The 23,157-nt window shown below is 36.5% G+C and overlaps 1 protein-coding gene across 2 annotated transcripts in view; it reads left to right on the top strand.

Moving 5' to 3' along the window:
• ALiX (programmed cell death 6-interacting protein-like protein AliX) overlaps window positions 1-23,157 on the top strand; it is a 73,167-nt gene that overhangs the window by 20,825 nt on the left and 29,185 nt on the right. For both annotated transcript variants that reach the window (XM_081749154.1, XM_081749153.1), the window contains exons 6-11: window positions 790-891; window positions 8,518-8,740; window positions 13,625-13,748; window positions 17,122-17,299; window positions 19,538-19,665; window positions 22,481-22,661. In XM_081749154.1, coding sequence (XP_081605280.1) covers window positions 790-891; window positions 8,518-8,740; window positions 13,625-13,748; window positions 17,122-17,299; window positions 19,538-19,665; window positions 22,481-22,661 — 936 coding nt within the window. The remainder of the gene's footprint in view (window positions 1-789; window positions 892-8,517; window positions 8,741-13,624; window positions 13,749-17,121; window positions 17,300-19,537; window positions 19,666-22,480; window positions 22,662-23,157) is intronic.

The raw sequence follows: 23,157 nt of genomic DNA, 5'->3' as shown, positions 1-23,157 counted from the left end.
AAACCGTGTCTCAGTAATGCACTGATTTTCTGATGAAAAATTACTGTGCTGCTTTCAGTTCCCACCCTATTCGAAGGTATTTATATATAAAATGTAGTGGCACCTTAAAGAAACACATCGATGGTATTTATTCCTATATAATGTTTTCAGCAAGTGAATTTTTGGAATCTCATTGGCAGAAGTACTGGATTTTCAGATCGAATGTTTATTATCCTTGTATTATTATACACTCATGTCCAAAATGATTGTCGCATATCTATAACTGTCTTCTTTTAAGACTATAATTCCATAATGATTTTGTAGGGTACTTTTAATGCTATGTGTATAATCGGGAAATGTCTATTTGTGGTAAATTTCATAGGAAAAGAATTATAAATACGAAAATTAAGAGAGTAAAACAAAATGTTGCTAAATGAACAAGAAAGTTTTATTGTTGTTAACTACTGCTCTTTTGACATAAAATTTGCCACATACTAACATTATAAGAAATACCGGGCGAATTCGTTATCAAATTATATTCTTACAATAACATATTTATAGATATGCGGCAATAATTTTGGATATGAGTGTACCTAGGTTTTATCTATATTATCCTTTTACTTCGGTTTATTATTTAATTCTAAACTCACAACATTAATCTGTTAAAAACTATGCATTTTGAACATAAGGATATATATATGCAGTTAATGGAAATTAACTGTTGGTATTTAGACAAAAGAATATCATCACGAATAATACAAATATTAAAAATTAATAATAAATTGATTAACATTAAATTTGGTGTTTTAGGTTGCTGGAAAGCAAGCTGCTTATCATGGACTAGCGGAGTATTATCAGAGCTTAGTTTGTAATGCAAATAAGAATATCGGAGAGGAAATCGCCAGGCTAGAGGTGAGTACTAGTTTATTTTTACATTAATTTCATTTGTATCATTCTTTAGTGTGGATTGTCCATAATTGTAATGGCGGACATATACTTTTAGTGTGTAAACATGAGAAACTATTTATCTCTGCTTGCGTAGTAAATGGTCTTGGTTTGATTGATATCTGTTTTAACAATGCTTTTCATTGACTCCCTACTTTAAAATTCGGAAATTTTAACAGGTTAGAGAACACAGAAGACATACCTAGAGCAAACTAGGCTTAATGTTATCCGAAATTAAATTTTGAACACTTGCTAGATTAAAAGTGTGTGTCAGCATGTTTTAAAAATGAAGTAGCGGTACAGTTGGGTAGTGTCGATCACTTATTTTTAAAATAAAATCAGTCTGGTTGAACATGGTGGGATATCTTTAGACGCCCGCCAGGATTTTAACAAAATCGTAGACTCTCACGTTGGAGGCTCTGGTGGCTCCCCTAATTGTCACGGAGTCATGATTCATACACCACTGAAAGTTTATCATTCTAGCTTAATTAGGGACTGAGCTATTGATGTTTGTCATAAAAATAAATGTAGTTTACGTCAAAAAACTGAAACTCCAAAAATTGGCCAACTTTGCCCCTCCCTGTCCCCCTATATAAGGAAGAACCGCAAATACAGGATGTTACTATATAGTGGCTTACTTCATTACTTTACATACCAAATTTTGCGAGTGTACCCCCAAGGGAGAGAATGCCCCCTGAAAAAACCCATGTTGAAAATAAAAACAAAAAAGTACGAACCCTGGTACCCTCCTCCCCCCGCCCTGATACCCTCTCATACATAAAATGCACACCGGCGGAAAGCTGCCTTCAGGAATAAATTGGTACCAAAATCGTCTTTCTACCTTAATTAGGGGCTAATCTATTGAGGTTTAAAACCCCGACGCAGCAGTTGCGTCAGTATGCGTTTAAAGATTAATCACAGGATGAGCAGCTTAACTTATCACAAGGGTGCGTCCAGGAATGGAGATGTTGTACGCAGTGGTCGATATGGAGTCATTCAGAGTAATGACTAGAGCTAGGAATTTTAGATGCAAAATTTGGGTTTAAAAGGTGCAGGTTTCAAATTTAATTCCATCATATAGTGTCTCAGAATTCACTTATGTATTAAAAAATCTCCATAAAACAATTCCCAGAACACAATGCTAAGCCAAGAAAACAAAACAGATAATATTAGTTTTTTTTAATTTTTTTTTTTTTTTAAATGAGGCTGCATCTCTGGTCACTAAGTAAATAATTTGTATGTAGAAAAGGAATGCTCAGCGCCAACATAAACAAGTGATGCATATTTTGTGTGTAGTCGGTAATTTAAATCCTCGTTTGTTGCAACATCCTTAACATCAACATTTTTAGCATGCTCTGTTCTGGTTTCTGCTTTCCAATACCCTGTAGTACTACCTTCACATCAATTATAACAGCCCATTGTCCGTCTTTCTCAGGGCACTGTTCTTCCAATTTTTCTCCGTGCAGAGGCTGGATATATGATGTTCGTAAGGTGCTTTGATCTGGAACAAACTCCCTGGTATACTTCTGCAATTAATTTTTTATAATAAAGTTGTTAAACTTGGAAAGAGGAATACCGCATTTGTTGATGTTCAAGTCAGTAATAAACCACCACCAATAAATGTCGCATCTTTATTGCATTGTACAATAGTTCCTTATTCTTTTGAGTTTTGCACTACCTAAATGCTGCGTAACGCGATTATGTCAGATTTTTTCATCATTAGCTTTTGAAATACCACAAACACTGCAAGTGAGAACAGACCTGTCACTGAATACCATCTGCACTAAACTGTTATTTTCCCGTCATTCTCTTTCTGTTTCAGCATATTGAATATTGGCAAACAAAATAATGGCAGACAACGCTAATGAGAGCGTATTTTGAACTAAAAAATTAAAACTGTTTTAAGTTTGTTCCAGCAGTCAGCAGCATCGATTGGTGGTGCACTGAAGCGAAAGAAAATGTGATGGTGCACACGTTCGGTGTTTCTTGTTCAAATATGATAGGAATATGATGCGGCAAAAAAGCCAATAAAGTTTTAAAAAATGCAAAAGGCGGTGGCATTGAGAAAAGTTGCAAAAAATGTTTAAACATTGTAAAAAGTGCTACCAAAATACAGTTAGAAGTGTTTATTTAATGTTTTCTTTGCAAGACAAGCTAATTTGAACGTTTTAATAGGAAAATGAAGATAATGTGCAGCACCTATTCCTAGCTCTAGTAATAACACTCCGTGTTGAAAGTTTTTATACCATTAACTAAAATATCGATGGAAAAAGAATGAAATGAAAACTTTCAGTTAAACGTCCCACTATTATGCCCTTTAGATTGAGGGAGAGGTATGATCAAGACAAGTCAGTGATGATTGAAGAATTGCTTGAATGAAAATGTAGATAAAAACAGAAGTACGGGCACGATGTGTTGCCTACCACAAACTTGGTCGGGGATCGAGCCAGAGATCCCACGGACCAGAGGTAAGCGCTCTACCACCGAGCCACCGTGCTCTTCCCTCTTACCATCGATGGAGCTAGACCACAGAAAGTAAGTAGCATTCCAGTGTCCATGTCTCGTTTCAACTTCATATCGATCTCAGAGTAGCTCATCTTTCAGATGCCACAGGCATATTTCACGTTTTTCCATGTCTTGTCATTTTTCGGAGAAATTCATGAGTATTTTGAGTTTCGTTAAGTGAAGAATTTTTTCATCAGTTTGCCATTGTCAAGTATGGAAGAACAAGAGAACGCGATTGGAAGAGAAAAAAGGTAGGATTATGTGAAGAATTAGAAAATAAATTTTAATTACACTGTGCAAAACACAATGAATTCCAACACAGCAGAAGAAAGAAAAAGGACATTTTGTTATGCCGAGAAGAAAATCAAGAGGTTTTGCGTATCCATTTCTGTTTATAAATCTATGAAAATCCAATCACCATAAAAGTACATAAGAAGGCGCGAGAAAGTCAAATCCAGAAATTCCAGTTAACAGCTTCACCTACTTTGATTTCAATACAAGAGATGCATGTGGTCGAATTTCCGACATTGCTCATTCTTGAAGAATAAGGGAGTAAGATTACAAGTATTCGGTGAATTACGGTAGATTCGTAGTACACCGCATGAAAAAGTGCCCAAGTGGACAACGCGTAATCCTGGTTCAGTACTGGTAAAGATAATAAGCCACAGCTTAGTGGTTTGGGATTCACCATAAGCAGTAATGCCCCTACGTTAAATTCCCATCAATCAACATATTCTTTGCCGTTTTCAAGATTGCAAAAATCAGTAATTTAACAGAATAGTCTTATTGAAGTAAAGATAGACGAAACGATAAGTATAATTATATGTTATTTGTCGTAGAGTTGTGTTCGTTCGCTTCTTTTCATAGAATTTCTGTAGCCTTGAACCACATACATACATATATCCATCCATCCATCGTCAATGTACAATACAAAGGGGCCTAAAAATGAGTCAAACACGAAGTTCTCCCGCTGCCCCCATTTTGGGGTGATGGGAGTGTACGTGAAATTTTCAAATGGGAACATACCTCGTTCGAAAGAGCTTGGGAAATCGAACAATGTTTGATAGGGGCACCGTTTTCAAGAAAATGGTGCCCCCAAAAATATTCCTGTATCAGGTAAAATTTCCTGTACTTATAAATCAGAAACGGCTGAGTAGAAAACGATGAAACAAAAAATATAAATGGAAAACGCCATAGGCAACGTGGAATGGTGTTGTCGCGGTGTCCCAAGGGCCCATCATGGAGTCTCGGGACCAACTTGAAAATTTCAAATGGGAATATAGGTCGAGTGATACCTTGTTTGAAAGATCGTGGAAAACCAAACAGCTTAATACAAAATTTGTTTTGTTTTAGGGCAAGTCTGTTTCAAAATGGCCGGCGAAAATTGTTCCACATTCGGATATAAAGCCTAGTGTTCAAATTGAGTGTTACATGCCAATATCCCGCGAACCATGCATCAAATAAGAAAAGTGTTAAGAGTCAAATGTACAATACAGACGGCTTAAAATAGGGGTTAAACACGAGGTTCCTCCCATTTTGGAGGGAAGAGTGTGCGTGGAATTTTCAAATGGTAACATAGGGGGCGCGGTGGATCAGTGGTAGAGCGTTCACCTTCGGTAATTGGGGTCCCTGGTTCGATCCCAGCTCGCGCCGTGTGGACTTTGTGGTGGACAAACACTGTGCTCGTGGGTTTTCTCGGGGTTTTCCTGTTTCCTCCCACTTTCTTCATTCCACCATTTCATTCATTTTTTATAATCACCGTCTCCCTTAGCCTAACTGGCATAACCATGGAACGTAAAACTGAAAGATTTCATTTCATTTTCATTTTCAAATGACAACATAGGGTGAGTGATGATACCTTCTTTGACAGATCGTGAAATACCAAACAGCTTAGTAGAAAATTAGGACCTAGTGTTTGACCTATTTTTTAGGCCTGTCTGTATTGTACATTGACTTAACATATTTCTTATTTGATACATAGTTCGCTGGATATTAGCTTGTAACACTCAGTTTGAACATTGCACTTTGTATCTGAATGGGGAACCATTTTCAGCGGCCATCTTGAAACAGGCTTGCCCGAAATCAAAACAAATTTTGTATTAAGCTGTTTGGTTTTCCACGGTCTATCAAAGTATCACCCGACCTATATTCCCATTTGAAATTTTCAAGTTCGTCCCGGGGCCCCATGATGGGAACCCTGGGGACACCGCGACAATACCATTCCATGTTGCCTATGGCGGTTTTCCTTTTCCATTTTATGTTTCATCTTTTTCTACTCAGCCATTTCTGATTTATAAGTACTGGAAATTTTATCTGATACAGGACCATTTTTGGGGACCATCTTGAAAACTGTCTCTTCTATCAAAAATTGTTCAATTTTCCAAGCTCTTTCGAACGAGGTATCACTCGACCTATGTTCCCATTTAAAAATTTCACGTATACCCCCATCCCCCCAAACTGGGGGCGGGGGAACCTTGTGTTTGACTCATTTGTTAGGCCCCTCTGTTTTGTGCATTGACTCTTAATATTTTTCTTACTTGATGTATAGTTCGCGAGATATTGGCTTGTAACACTTATTTTGACCACCCTGTATATATATATATATATATATATATATATATATATATATATATATATATATATATATATATATATATATATATATGTCGAGAACCACGAACAGTCTTGAAGCGTTTACCTACAATAGACGACCCTGTTTGATTCCTGGTGGGGCGGGTTCTTTCTTTTACTCAAGTTCAGAAGCAGCTGGCGGGTTTATCCAGCTTTTGTAAAAAGCAGGATTGGCTGATTTAAACCGTATTTTTCAACAAAAAACAATTGTTTTTGAGAACTCAAGCTTTTTCAGAAAAAAAACCTTTTTTATATAAAAGAAAGAAAAATAATATGAGTGCATGTTTGCTATATGACAAGCACTTACTTTAGAAATAGGACACTAATAAGGTCTGCCTGGAAGAGCAAAGGGACCGCTGTGGCTCAGTGGTAGAGCGTTTACATGTGGTGTGTGGGTTCCCTGGTTCGATCTCAGATCACGCGAAGTGAACTTTGTGGTGGACAAACCGTGTGTATGGTTTTTCTCAGGGTTTTTCCGTTTCCTCCCACTTTTTTCATTTCATTCCTTATCATCACCGTCTCCTTTAGCCTAGCCGGCATACTTGTGGGACGTAAAACACAAATATTTCATTTTTTATTTTATTTATTTTTTTATTTTATTTTTAAATTTTATTATTATTATTATTATTATTATTATTATTATTATTATTATTATTATTATTATTATTATTATTATTATTATTATTATTATTACAAAGAGAGGACTATTTCTGCGCAGTTGTTGAAATTGAGTTTTCTAGCTACGGAAAAGGCCTATATTATCTCGTACCTGTGGGTATAGAACAGTATCTCATATTGTCACTGGTTTCGAAGGAACTTGACTATGTATCTTGCAGTAACTCTGCGGTCATACGGAGTCCAGCACTTAAAGTTTCGTTTATCCCAGAATCAACTTTTTGGAGTTGCCATACTTTACACACCCACCTGAGATTTATTTGTCCAGATACAGCATCCGAGGTCAATTTACAATGGAATAATTAACAACTAAAACCAGTAACTACAACAGCAATGAGAAAAGAAATTAATGGCACCATCCCGATATTTGCTTAATAGACTGAAGGAAAACCTGTCAGGATGGCTTGTCACTGGATTCGAACCCAAGTTTTCTCGATTGCGAAGCAAGAACACTAGCCAATACTTTACGGCCACTCAGTTTACACCGTTGGGAACGTATTGTTCCGAGCCTTATAAGTATCGTTGTACCGTTTGCTTAGTGGCAGTGAAGAAAACACTTGCTTTTGATTAACTTGCCCTCTGTTTGAACCTGATTGACTTGCCCAAGTTTGAACATAACGACCTCTTCGTATTCCAAGACTTAGGACAGGCATCTATACAATACTGAGATGACATTTTCTCTCCTCCGTGTCTTTAAAAATAAACTGTAATGAGACTTTGGAATGAAATACAGTATTTTTGATAAATACTGAAAATTAGATAATATTATAGGAGAAGGAAAGGTTTTACAGAACACACTGCGGACGACATTTCTTAATGCTGATATGAACATTATTTTCTTTCTCTCTTATGTTTCAAATTTTGTCCAGAGCTTACCAACCACGAAAAGTAATTCCTGATATGTTGTTAATATATGTTTAAAATGTATTAGTTGATATCTCATAACAATGTGTACTCTTACATTTAAAAATCAGAAATATAAATTAATAAATTGTTTAGAATATTACACGTTTAATTAGAAATTTCATTAAAATAGTATTGAGAAGTGTCTTAAGCCATGAATTATTTCCACTTAAGCTAGAAACTTGAAATTTGAATAGTGTGACGCAAGGTACCAAGAAGGAATAATTTTTGGTGATTCGCGGTGGAAATGGATAAATAGGAGTTGCAGTTATTGTAATATATCCATATCTCGCAATTGCGTAAGTTTAGGCGCATAAAATTCGGCATTTAGACTTTTCATTCAAAATAAATAAATATATGTAAACTTCTAGTAATATCCTACAAGAGATTAAAAATGATTGGGGGTTGCACTTATTGCAATATGATGTCTATATCACGGAATCTTTCATTTAAAATAGTAAAATATCTGTTTCAACGTTTTTAGATTTTTTACTTGGAATAGCAGTAAAAGGATTCGGGTGGTATTCACTAAGACGCCCATACGAACTGTTCAAATTTCGTGCGAGACTTCGAGTTCAGACGAGCACTATCGAAAGACTCAAAAGGAGAATTCCAAATATTGGTTGTAGTAATATTTGGAACATTTGCTAGTTTGTTATAATAAGTGAAGGCTGCATATAGAAATCAAGTTTGACATAATTAATTTCGGTTTGACACGTACATGTATTTTCCTTCTCTTTATTATTATTATTATTATTATTATTATTATTATTATTATTATTAAATCTCTCTTTCAAATTAATTTGTTGAATTTTGCATTATATTCGCGTTAAATGAGTATCATTAGTATAAACAACATTTTTCTCTTTCTTTTCAAAGCATGCAATGGAATTGATGAAAGCAGCACAACAGCGCTCTGGAAGGCCAACATACTTTCAGGACTACCTAAACAAAGTACAGAGAGCTCTGGCACAAGCGAAGAAAGACAACGATTTCATTTATCATGAGAGAATACCAGATTTCAAATCCCTTAATCCTGTTGGAAAAGCTTTACTAGCGAAAAGCTTACCAGTTCCTGACAAGCTTAGCGCTGACTTCAAAGGTACTGTGTCTTGTTCAAATTTGTGTTCTTTCTTCCCCTTCCCCCCCCTTTTTTTTTATGAAATTGAATTCGACTAAGACTCTAAATTGTCAGTGGTGACCAGCATTGGTCTAGCCTGGTATGTCCGGGCGTCAAACATGGACGAAGAAAAACTTTGTAAGCTTTGATGAGCTCGGTTTGTAAACCGCAAGTAGTTCCAGCTTAACGCCTTAAAAGATGTTGCCTTAATTGTTGAAAAGTGCGGTTTCCAGTTAAATTTCAGATGAAACATAAATTGAATAAATACCTTACATTAGAGTTATCATTAAGGGACAGCAGAGGTAGATGCAGCTAGTATGGATTAAGAGCTTATACGTATTTAATATGGGCCATAAACAGATTTCATTATATACAGGGTGTTTCAAAACAACACCGATAACGTTTGGAGGTAATTCCTGACACCAAGATAAGACAAAAAATATAGACCAACTTGGGTGCACAAATGCTTCCTTTCGGAGTTATAGACTGCCGAAAACACGAAAAAATGAACTTTAAAGGTCCATAGCTCCACAACTATGGGACTGGTCAAGACTTCACTTAGGAACTAGTATGTGTTCTATCCAAAAATTCATGTTTCAGAATCCTAAGGTACTCACGAAGCATATTTTATAGAGGGAGTTTGGCTACGGGCATATAATTTGAAGCACTCACCAACTACCTCTATAAAAATTGTTGCGGAAGTACCATAGGATTCTGAAAATATTTCTTCCATGTTTTAAATAGGCAGTGTGACGGGGATTTATTTTATGTTCATAATATTCAATAATTCGTTATTTCCGAGTTCGTTATAAGTGGGCTGCATTGTATTAACTACTGGGTCCCAACTCTTTTTGGCTGACGACACAGTAGCGAGCGCCTATGAGATCACGACACACTTGTTCGATTATTTATTAATCATAGAAATTATAATAACGAAACCCTGTAAGTTTCTATGAAGTAGTGACTGTATAGTACTGAGCATTATTATTACTTCTGGAAGTATTGACTGGTACATCCCGTTTCAAAATTGGTTTTAATTATTAAGTGGTTCATGATCTTTAAATTCTAAAGTTTTGCGATACACCGGTTGGGAACCACTGTATTAGGCTACCTGTAATTAAAAAAAAAAAAAAAAATTAAGTTAATGGCTTAACCCAGTATGCCAAATAATATTGAAGGCTTTCTTTAGCTCGAATATTAGAAGACGAGATTTAAGTTCCTCATGAAATTACTTACTGATTTAAGATACTTGAATGTAGTAAATTATATAGAGGATGTATTGAGAGCGAGACTTGTTTGATATAATGGTAAGAGTCTAAAGAGATGATGAGATGAATATGAACTATAGAGATGAATATGAAAATGACGAATTTATTTCTTCTTCTTCTTCTTCTTCTTCTTCTTCTTATTATTATTATTATTATTATTATTATTATTATTATTATTATTATTATTATTATTATTATTATTATTATTATTATTCGCATAATGATAACTGAATCGTGCTATAAAACTAGCTTTATTGGCCATTATTCGCTTTTGGGAGCATAAGAGCTTTCAGGATCATCCAGGGGGTTTTAAACAAGTACCTGATTCAAAAACAAAATTCTAGTGGTGAGCTAGGATTAGCAGCTGGAGGACTTTAACTTCCTTGGTGTGCCATATATATGGTACATAGAGAACATAACGCAGGTTTTTGTTTTGTTTCAAACCACTGTTATTTCACTGAGGCAATGGGAGCTCATCATCAAACACATTATGTAGTTTCTTGCAAGAGCATTTCTAAAGAGGTCGTGTAATGATTGAATGGTTTTTGGAGTTATAATGTAATAAGCCAGGAATAAATGTATTTCACTTTTTTACGTATTAGAGGTAGGTTCAGCGTTATGTTCTAGTGACTGCATTCGCTGATTAATTGAGTACAGTGGACTCTTTTTAATTCGAAGTCCAAGGGGACACGAAAAAACTTCGAATTATCCAACAACATTCATTTTCACATATATAACAAACAAACCAAAGTACTGTGTATCAAAAACATATTCATGTGGTGTAGACTTTACCTTGAAAGCAGCTTATTATTTGCGTGATCGAATACCGCAAACTAACAAATGACATTGACTCCACATAATTCAAACTACGTGTACAATGGGAAATATAATTACGTACAACACTACAACATACATTGAATAGCCCAAACAATTAAACACTAGTAACAATTTGAATATTCTGTTCTCACTTTTAAGAAGTCGTAAACCTCATTTGCTTAAATTTGATTGTTTTTGTACGGTCAATAAATCTTGAATTTCATGTATTGCGTGGAATACGATATTAATAACATTTGGTTGACTTTATTAATAATTCATCTTAAATTTTCAACCAATTCTGAAACAACATGAGATTGGCCTACGTTCTCTATCTTGACTTCTTCCCCACTCACCTTCATCTTTATCATTACATAGATTTTCTATTTATCTTTTGTATTACTCTTCCCTATGGCTGCATCTGGATAACTGAAAACACGTTAAAACTGTATTTCTCTCTTTACATCTGTCCAACATTAAAAATTTTCAACTGTATTTACTTCGAATTATCCAAAACATAGGTTCAAAAGTTCGATATATCCATGATTTTTTACTATTGTTTTCAATACAGTTTTCAAGGGGAATGAACTTCTGTTCGAATCATCCAATATTTCGAATTATCCAAGGTCGAATTAACGAGACTCCACTGTAGTACATTTAATGTTATTTGCAAGAATGTTCACAGTGTTGAACCAATGACAATTTTTACAAGCCGGTTTGTAATTTTGAACCATATAGAGACATTGACGAGTAAAATAGCAGTTGAGTTTCGAGTATATCGGTACCCATTACGAACCAGTGAGATAAAAAATGATAGTAGTAGAAGTCATATTTTACAGACTTCGAAGTTGTACGATTTGCAATGCTGATTTGGATGACTGCCATAAGAGAGGTTAGTGCGTGTTCTAGTGAGATATCGGTTGGTTTGAGTCATCCAAAGTAATGATTATTATTTTTTTGGTTCGTTTTTTGCTGTTCAGTTAATGCACTTATAAGAACTGCGCACAAACATAAGTGATTTAAGTACAGATTGAAAAAAATATGACTATATGCATAAACAGAAAGTGTAAGTCTATGTCAAACTATAACAGCTATCAATAGAAGAGGCTCATAGCGTATTTCATTGAAATATTGTATTTGTGTTTGTCAGAAACGAATCTTTACGGACAGGTAATGAAAAAAAAAAAAAAAAAATAGTATTATGGGCATGTGAAAACAAGAATGAAAAAACAGGTGAAAGAGTGGAAAAGCAGTGTGTGGAAGTCTTGGGATCAGCTGTGAAAGAGGAGAACAGTATTGGAGATAACTTAAAAAGGGGGTTAGGGACATTGAATTACAGTTGATGGACATAAAATAAAGTAATAATAATATTTTATTTTATTAAATTTTCTAGGTTTTTGTATGCATGAAGAACAGTTTTCAGATCACCAGATAACACTAATACAGACTTTTCTCTATTTATGTTAAGTATTGGGTTGATTCAGTAATTCGTGTCGTTTGGAACTACTGCATGCGTTCCTTGTTTGATGGTTGAACTAATCGGAGAATGAATCAGTGATGTATTCCTCCGCATTGTTCACAATTTGTTCCCAGCGCTCAGTAATTGGTTGCCTTAGGAATCCCGTTGGCTTGGATGCATCGAAGTCAGTACACAACTTATCGTTTTTGATTGATTGATTGATTGGTTAAAGTGTAATGAGGATGTCAGTGGCGATTCTAGTTGTCCCCGTCATAACTCATCGTTGTGCCACGGAGTGCAATGAACAGGGACCGGAAAAGAGTAATAATCTGTAAGAGCCACATCTGGGGAATACGCTTGATGATGAAAAGCATCCCATTAAAGCTACTGAATGGCAACGGTTGTCATGTGTGCCACATATAGTCTAGCGTTGTCCATGTGGGTGATGATTCCATTTCCTGTATTCGTTCATGTAGCCTGTTTTTCGTGAAGTGCTGCATGAACACGTTGCAATTGATCACAGTATGCAGCAGCAGCGATGGTACGATGACGAGGTTGGAGTTCACAGTGGATAATTCCTTTCATTTCCACCAGTTATACAACATTGTCTTTTTGGAATACAAATCCTGTTTTGTACGTGGTGTTGCCTTTCTGTTTGGCCTGACATCTTTTCTTTCTCTGCTTAAAGAATTCACACACAGGCACCATTTCTCATTTCCAGCAACAATACATAAGAGAAAGGTCTGATGTTGGCGAAAGGATTCATGTTGGCCGGTAAGCACAGAACCCCATATATATGTCAAATGGTTCTTGTTGTCTGTATGGAGTGAATAAAGTACCTATGAACCAAGTGCTTTTTAACCTGTCCGATGTGTTGGAGGTGTCGCAGTTATCTGTCTACTGTCCATCACTGTGGCCAATTTCCAGGTGCTTTTACGGGGATCACGGTAGATCAGGTCATTCAAATGGCCCTCATGAAAGCGAAATGGGCAACCTGAACGTGGACACTGCCGAGGTCAAAATTTCTACTTTTGAATCTGTCAATTCATTTCTAGATGATCCTTTCAACATAGCATCCTTAACTACAATGTAGTTAACTGCAATAGTAATTTGATTGTCATCTCCGATTCGTAGGCTGATTTAATCTTAGAAATTTATTTATGTATTGACTCTGTGTTGTAAATAATAGTATGGAACATAACATGAGAACTACGTTTAAATCAATTGATACTTCTAGTATTTAAATATTGGTTGTTATAACTTTCGGTTGATTTCAGAATGAAGCGATTCTAGTTCTTTGTAAAGAAATGTCATATTTGTTTTCAGATCTGTTTGAAGATCTTGTTCCTGTAGCGGTGCATCAAGCAATGGCAGCATACGACAGTAGAAAGAATGAAATTGTAAATACGGAAATAATGAAGCTTCGAGAGTCTACTCAACTATTGAACAGGTATAGTAATATGTTAATAATATTTGTATAGATTGGTGTAAATTTAATGTGATAATAATAACACTTGTACAGTCAGCGACAAAAGTTATTTTCGTTTGGTAAAAACTATTTGGGAATAACGGTGGTATTGCTGGAACGTACAGAAAATTACATTCTTTTTAATTTACTGAAAACTACTCAAATTGTCCTTCCATTCTGAAGTTATTTGCTAACCTAATTTCACCAAACGGAAGGAAGTTTTGTCGCTGACTGTATAAGTAAACATTAAGTTACGTTCAGTTGTACAGTACGAGAGAGGGAAGGGTAGTTTCGTGCTTGCGAGGAATGCAAGTAAGTTAGCTAATGTGCTGAGTCTATTCAGCGAATGCACTTACAACCATCTTACAACAAATTTAACCCTTGGGAAAAAGAAAGGAAAGAAAATAACAAAGCTGTCAAAAAGTAGTAAGACAAACATGTAGTATCCTGACTATTCCAGTTTCAGCATTGTTTGATGGACAGGGAGTGTTGTCTTTTAGGATCAGAACCCCACTCTCTCAAGTTCCCCACGCGACTTTATCTTGAACTGCTTACAGTTTATCCAAAAGGCTGCAATGTAATGTTTATTGTAGAATTTCTTTTCAGCTAATTAATCTAAAGGACATTATCTGAAGTGCAGAAGATTCCGCACTTCTGGGTGGAACCTAGTGGCACATGGAGCCATGTTCACTTTTATCACACAGCGTACCAAGTCTGAGGAGTCGTTTTGAAAAGGACACCAATGTTCATTACATCAAATACTCTACATCGCTTTTCATCTGCACTTAGCTGTTTGGATACCGATCTTGCAGTCAACTCTGTCATTTCCATTTCCTGATAAACAACGTGAAAAACATGTTTAGGAATCCTGCAGTCTCTTTCAGGACAGTTCTTCGACCGTCAGCATCAAACATTTTGGGAAGCTCTTCAGTTCTCGGTTATTAAGCATATCATCTTAGGTCAATATTCATTTTGTAAATTTAGCAACCCACTCCTTGATAGCTGTGTGAAGGATATTGTTCAGTCATGGTTTGAAGAAAGTCACTGTTTATTTACTTTACTGCTATAAAATTCGAGAAAGAAGTAGAGGAAAACCTCAATTGCGGGTCTCTTGTTCTGTTGCTAAACATCATAGTTCTAGCGTTACTCATCAGCAGCTTAACAGTAAAGAAGAAGACCGGTACACTACTTTCCAAATTTTCTACTAGCCATTTTGTCATAGGTAGAAATCCTTTAAAATAATAATTAATAATAAAATAAATAAAAATAAAGTATGCACAGTTTAGTAGATGGTATTTGCATATTGTGTTTGAAGTTGACTTGAACATACATCAGTACAATATATGGTATGGTGTTTTCCTCAATAAATGTTGATACTCTCATAGCTGTAATCTGCGACGAATGATAGTGAAACAAAATGGCCGGTGCATGCTGTAATATTTGAGGAACAGAAGTCCATTTTGAAGTGTGTATTTTTACCGTTAGGATAACTTCAAGGATATCATGTATCGGAGGAAACCGGTTACGCTGGGAACCTTTGTCAAGAAATTACAGCGGCATGTACATCAGTCCTCGCTAACATATTGACCAGTGTTGCTCAAGCAACTGCTCCCCATTGTAACTGTATCTGCTTGTTAACGGCAACCACTTTGAGCAACTTCAGCAATTGTACAGATATAGGAAACTTGTGTGGTTCTTTCTTGTTTATGACACTTTCCCCTTCCGGAAAGACGAGTAGTCTTCATCCAGAAGTCAAATGAGGCAATAAAAGGTGCACATTTGGGAAGACATAAGACGGGTACCACTTAAAATGAGCGGGCAACGGGAGTTAAGTACAACTGAAAGAAAATCATTGGAGTCCACCGATTCGCTCATTCAATACGTGACATTTCCGGCAAGTTCTAGATCTCATATGTTACAGTGTGTGTGATGATGTGATAAAATGGGAACGAGAGGGAGTAATAAAACTGAAAACCCGTACATGGAAGTCATGCATATTGTCTGATATATATGCCGCCGATGTCTCAGACACGTAGTGAAAGCTTAACGGCAAAAGTCGTTGCGACACTGTAACCCAAAGTTCTGATTGGCATCTGGGAGTGATGCCAGTAAACGTACTATTTTGTGCGCGGTGTGTGCATGGTTCCATGGACGAGCTGCAACTCATAAACCAGGATCACAATGATCGCATGCCACCAATTACAGAGGCTGGAAACATGGCGCAAGTGGACATTGATAGAGCATTATGTAGAATGGCAAATTACGTTACACGTTGTGGCAATTCAACAGACGTATATGGACCAGGCGCATGCCAAATAAGCTATTTACTGGGGTGCAATGTTCTCACTGTGAAAGGTAGTGTGGAAAGAAGTACGGTGTGTTTCTGATTGTTGGATTCTGACAACTGACGTTAGTGCCTGGAACTATGAATGATGACGGTTATCAAGCAATCCTAAACAATTCTCCGCTACCTAGCTTGTGGCAGCAGTTCGGTCGAGGAGTGTTTCAACATGACTGCCAGCGTCCACAAAGCGCACGTGATCATACAGTTGTTTAAGGAGATGGAAGTGCAAGTGCTTGACTGGCCCAAAGCCTCAACTTCAAGTTTATTGAACATCTTTGGGATGAGGTGGAATGTCGGTTGAAGGCCCGACCATAACTCACCTGTGTTCGTCATGTTAAAGGAGGAGTGGAGTTGGAACCGCAACTTTGTGGGAAGTCTTCGTAGAATGCTCGCGGCTGTCATAATTGCAAATTGCGAATCTACAGCACATTAACTCCTTATCAGAGCAAAGTGACAAAGTTGTTAGTTATGTCCAGTCATTAACAGCAATATAGTGTATTTATTTGGGACTTTCTAGACCGAAGCTTTCTGCTGCTTTATTTGTTTCCCAGCCACATAGAACTTTTTTTTTTTGATCTAAGTTCTGACTGGAAATCATGTCGAAAATTCGGTATGCGCATCGAGAAACGAACTTTGGACCAAAAGGATTTACTCCTAATAATCGGCTACTTAAAAGCATAACTTTACCTGCAGGGGTATTTAACTTCCCGTCTCTCGTCAAGTGGGCTTTGTGGTAAACACACAGCGTGTGCTTTTTTCTCTTTTCAGGTTACTCCCATTTCCTTCCTCTTTCGCCATTTCACCATCATCATCTTTTTCCTTGGTCTCGATGCATAATCGTGGGATGTTAAACTCACAGAAAAAAAACTGCCTTGTGACTGTATAATAATGTATATTTTCAGCAGTAAGGTTGTAAATTATTCATTTTCATTCAAATTTAAGTTTTTAAGCACATGTGGTTGTTAATATAAGATTTATATTTTCATAAATATGACTTTTTTCTCCCTGCAGCATCCTGGCGTCTTTAAATCTTCCAGCAGCGTTGGAAGATACATCAGGAAATTCAATTCCACGGTCTTTAGTGAAGAAATCGGATGCAGTCAAAGAAGCCGGAGGACTAGAGCAGTTGGAAAAGATGATTAAGGAATTGCCGGATCTTCTCCAAAGAAACACTGATATCTTAAATGAGGTTCGTTAAACGATCTAATGTTTTCCAAGTACATGATATACTTTTTCATAGTACTGTATAATTTGAAATAATATTGAATGGGACTTCTATTTACAATCATTTTCTTTCCTAAGTCAAGTCAAGCTAAACACAAACACACATATAGCTTGACTTAGAAAAGAAAGTGATTGTAAATAGAAGTATTATATATACTCACATTATCATCAGTATCGTGTGGTGTGAAGTTCTGTCTTATTTTTCGTTAATTGCTATATATATTTTATAACAAGACAGCTTGACATAATTTTTGTTCTATATATACACACACTATAAAAGATTATTTATCAAAATAAAGAAAACACTGTTACACATACTAAATAAGGAAATACGGTACAGTATAAAGTTATTCGCTAAACGCTTTATTAGAGAGGATGGGACAGGAAATAGAAAGAAAAATTAAATAGCAGAGAGACAGCTATGAAGCGTACCTTCAATGTAGAATCATGTGATTGTTTCAGAATAGTGCTTCATATCTAAACTCACTGTTTTTATTTCTACTTGTTTTTTTGGGTCTTGCAAAACGTTCAGCGAAAGCACTTATTGTATATTTTATTTTGTTTAGTGTGTAATTATTTTTATCTTACTTTTTCGTAATATAGAAGAAATAGAGGAAGAAAAAAACAACAGAATCAGTAAATATTTTGAACAATTAAGGAATAAATAGAAGAGAATAGTTGGTTCACATTGGAACATTCACATACTCAAAAAGTACATCATAACTTCTTCCTCTAGGGCGTTTTATCGATTAAGGAGGAGCAGAACAGACCAGGATAAGAAGCGTTCAAGTGGCCTTAACTTACTATTCAAATTATTGTTGAATGGTATTCAACTTGTACACAGAGGTTGATTCATTTATAATGAGCCGAAGTCAATATGCAACTGTACTGCGCATGCGCAACCCATCGCCATGAGATTGCTACGAGGCAAGCAACAGTAAGGCAGTGGTCAAGCGTAGTCTGATGCCGCCGAAACAAACACATTCTGGAAAGGGTTCATTGTATCTTTTCCCGATGCTAAGTTTACGGCGTCACGCATCGTAGAAATGTGTAAAGTGCATAATTTTCTTCTAAATCGTATTATACGGAAGTATGCGGCACAGAGTTCTAGGCCCACCACCGACGCGAGTAGCTAGAAACTGCATACCGTGGAAAGAACCTCGCCGTTGTTTCGTGTGGTTCGGCGTATGGCGACGTCTGAAAATCTCCCCATACTGCGTACGATGGCCAGCAAATGCCGCACATCGCAGGCGACAATCAACCGCTCCATTCATGCGAATTTACACCTCACGGTAATTTGCAAAAGCAGTATGCACGTCCTCAAACCGTGTCATGTGACTGAGCGAAAGAGGAACTGCGGATGACTGTATGAACGTCATCTCGCGGGTGATCGGTGGAAGTTTCTTACCCTTGATGAGGTACAAACTGTGATAATGTTCGTGCTATGCCAAGATCTGAAGTACGTTCTTCGTCCAGTTCACAAGAGTTTCCCAAAAGATTTCATCATTGTGGCCACTTTCTCGTATAGGGGCAAACTACGTCTCCGAAAAGTGGGGTGAAACATCAAAATCGATGCTGTGTATTTCCAGACTTATTGATCCTGAGTGAATTGTATCAGCCTGAAATCTCAGCATTGTACGGACAAGACGTGAACCAGGTTGAGCTGCAGCAAGACAAGATATGCAGCCATACGACGAAAACATCGCTAGAATTCTATCGCCGTATGGCACGAAAACTGGAATCGCGGCATTCCTTCTCTGACAACCCTGTCAAGATTCCAGATGCCAGCCCAATGGACTTGTGCTTTCGAACTCCTCAGGTGGATCCTTTCCCATCGTCGAGTTCACATTATCTCCAGCCTGTGGAAAGCTTGTAAGAGGAGTGGGATGCAATACCCATGATCCAGCTGCAACGCAGTCTTCTGGAATGGAAAATCCGATGCCGGGCAATAGTCAGTAGAGGTGGCCTGCAGATCGAACGAAACCGGCTGTGGGAACATGGCATTTCCCATGTAAGTGTCACATTCAAATTTGGCTCAATATAAATGAATCAACCTCTGCATTAAAGTGATTGAGGAAGAGCTTGTCCACCAACAATATTTTCAGGGGAGCCGAAAGTAATCAAAAGAAATTATTTATAAGACTTAACGGTCAGTTACCTGTTTTAGCTTATAACATATGTCTGATATGTTACTATTTTTAAGGCTGAAAGGATGTTGAGGGATGAAAAGGAGTCCGATGATCAACTGAGGCAACAATTTAAAGAGAAATGGACGCGAACGCCATCTGATAAGCTAACTGAATCTTTCCGAGTAAATGCAAGCAAATACAGGTGAGATTTTTAGTAAATTAAAATCCATAAAAGTTCATTTGATTTGATTTGAAGGATCTATATACACATACTGTGAAAGCAAGTTTAGTTTTTACTCCTTGTGCAACACATTTATAGGATCAGACACTAATAGAAGGCTAGTGGTTAACGTTCTTGCTTTATAATCGAGAGGTCCCTGATTCAAATCTGGTGGCCAGCCATTCTTTCGGAGGCCTTCTGTATCTTTTGTTCTATCAGATGAATGCCAGGATGATATATTTAAACAGTCCTCGGCTCACCTCCTCCTATATTATTTCTTCTTGTTGATGTCGTTGATTGTTTATGCGTGAGTCGTCCAATATATGTTTCCCTAAGCTGTAAATGTTTATTTTTAAAATACATTTGTAAACTATACGTACATGTGTAGGTGGGTCTTTCCTCACCTCTCGACATAATTCCCATTGAAATTCAAGCATTTGTTTCACCGTTGCACCAATTTGTCCAAACCCTTTGCAAAAAATCAGGACTTATTAGCACTTTGCAATGCAGACTTTAACACCGGAAAAAGGTAGAAATTACTCGGCACTAAATTGAGGCTGTATGGAAAGTGGGACAGCCTTTCGCACCCTAATTTTTCAGTTTTGTATCTTCTTTGTTTGTTGAATGGGGGTGGGCATTATCGTCAAGAAGAAGAGACTACCGTGTTTTACGGACTATAAGACGCATTTTAATTTTTAAGCAATTTTTTTTTAAACAAATACCTTAACATTTTTACCATTTTTATTTATGAGATTGTCTGTGGTTCTAGGTTTGTTATGGTGGGACGGGAGGGAGACAGTGTTAGCAAGTTTGTGAATCCCCGTAACTTATGTTCGTCGCATCGGTGCACTGCTGCTGACCAGAATGTTTGAATTCAATGTTGCCAGATAGAGATAGGTTTCCCGCGGCATCGAATATATGGCCATTTTTAAGACTGGCGGAATTTTAAACCAAACACTGGATATTAATTTCATATTAATTTCGATTAAAGACGCGCCTGAATTTTGGAGGCAATTTTTCGAAGACAATAAGGTCCGTACAGTAAGGTTAATCGCTTGTGTCGAATTGCTTTTCCCTAAAGAAGAGTTCAAGTTTGACACAAGCGACTTGGTTTCCTATCAACTGGTGATGAAGAAGTGAAGCGAAGTGTGAGGATACTGCTAAATAGTCAGAACCCTGATTTTTGCTAAGGGTTTGGACAAATTGGTGCAACGGTGAGGCAAATGCCTGCATCTTAATGGGAATTATGTGGAGAGGTGAGGAAGGATCCACCTACACATGTAGGTATAGTTTACAAATATATCTTACAAAATAAATATTTTACAGCTTAGGGAATGTATATATTGAACGACTCACGTAATTATAATTAAATTGACGTTGCAGTCCATATCTGGAGGTTAAATATATAAAAATAAATATATAAAAGTTCTTGTTGGGAAGATTGTGACAAACAGAAAGTGTTACGGTTGATATTAACTGCTATTCGAATCCGTAGCAAGGAATTGTTCGTTTTTGTATGTAATTTATGTTAGCGATGATAGATCTTACTTTTGAGATTTATTACCAGTATATGAATAATTTTGCAAAAGTTGAAGGGAGTGTAAATTTAGTAAAACTATAGGAGAAAGTGCGAGATAAGAACTTACCTGTATACTGTGAAAGTTTTTAATGCATAGCAATAAAGAAAGAATAGAATGAAACAAAATCGTAGTGTATTATTAAATTGATTGGTTCTGCTATACAGGTAGTATTCCAATTTCTTACATTCAATTAATGATATATATATATACATCATTAATTGAATGTAAGAAATTGAAATATATATTTTTATCAGATTTCACACAAAATCTCAAACTCAATTCGAATTTATACAGTTTCTTATTTAAGCATGTAATACCATAGAATTGTAACTTTCATTGAAGAAACTTGCATGCAGCTCTACAGAAAGACGCACTTGATATATATATATATTTTTTTTTAAATCAATATCTCGAAATAGCTTAACGCATTCCGACTCTTCTACATATATATATAAAAGAAACAGTAGAATTCCTAAAACTCGGGACTGGATAACCCGGCAGTCTAGATAACTCTGCAACACCCTGGTAGGGCGAGAAAACCCGTTCAAGATCATTGCCGTGTATTTTTCTGAGGTCTGTCTTCTCGTGTAAATTACTGTACAGTGTGTATTCATTAATTTTCATTTTCATGTATAGTAAAGGGTCTATGCTTCAAAAGTACGTACTTTTCCTTTGTTTTAAGGATGATTGGGCAATTTATTCTCTGTTGCATTCTCAAGTAACCAATACATTACAAGTACAGTACTGTGTTTGCCGAGGAAACATCGTACTTATTCTTATGTAACCCCATTCCCGATAATCCAACATTTCAACAAAATTGGCCACCCTTTGGTCCACATTAGGCCGAGGTTTCGGGACTCTACTGTATAACTCTTCCACAACATTTACCCATAAAATTACATTACCAGTTATTAGGAGTTTCACAGATTATAATTTTAGCCTACGTATTTGTTATTTCTTATTTTTTAGGTTTGTTGTATTACTCTTATACTTACCCCTTCTTCCAAAAAAGAATGAAATTGTTATTAAAGGAAAGCAAATCCTGAGATACATTTGTACATACAGGCTAATATTTAACAAATATATTGAAACGACTTTTTACGTCTTTTACCTACCAAAGTAGAATAGATTTTAGCTTGGCTACTGTAGAATTCTTGATAAATTATTTTGAGAAATTGTTGAAGCGTGTTCCCTAATTATGTGTTGTTTTGTTTCAGGGAAATTATCAACAATGCTGTTCAAGCAGACGCTGTTGTTCGTCAGAAATTCGAGAGTCATCGTCAAGGTATAGAATTATTAAGTCAAGGAACGACGGCTATTCTATCTGCAATGCCTTCTGGAGGTTCTGGATTGCAGGAGAGCGGCACTGTTCAGCAACTAAGAAGACTGATGGAAGAGGTTTGTAATGTTAAATTTTTTGTAGTTTTGCAGTTGTTCGTTAAGTATTCCTTTGCTAGTTTATTTGGGGTTTGTCTTTTGTTGGGATCGGTGTTATATGCTCAACGTAAAATCTGAACTACATGAACTCCCACTGAGAATCCAAATTTTGAGCACTTACCGTCGAGGGAGCTGATCGCACTTGATCATCACCGTGGTAATTTTTCTTCTACATTTTATTTATTTACTTATTAAAATTTTTTGCTAGGAAATTTCAAAAGCAAAATAGACTCGATTTGTTGTTGATGATGGATATTTTCACCTTTGGCTCAATGGTAGAGCGTTCATCTCTGGTGTATGGGGTTCTTGGTTTGATCCCAGCTCGCGCTAAGTGAGCTTTGTGGTGGGTAAACACCGTGTAAGTGGGTTTTCTGTTGCTCCTCCCGTTTGCTCCCACTTTCTTCATTCCGCCATTTTATTCATTTCTCATCATCACCGTCTCCTTTAGCCTAACTAT

This window comes from Thermobia domestica, chromosome 2, assembly GCF_964235325.1.
Source record: "Thermobia domestica chromosome 2, izTheDome1.hap1.1, whole genome shotgun sequence".
Classification (NCBI taxonomy): Eukaryota; Metazoa; Arthropoda; class Insecta; order Zygentoma; family Lepismatidae; genus Thermobia; species Thermobia domestica.
The sequence above is the reverse complement of the archived record's forward strand: the minus strand, read 5'-3'. Positions and strand labels throughout refer to the sequence as shown.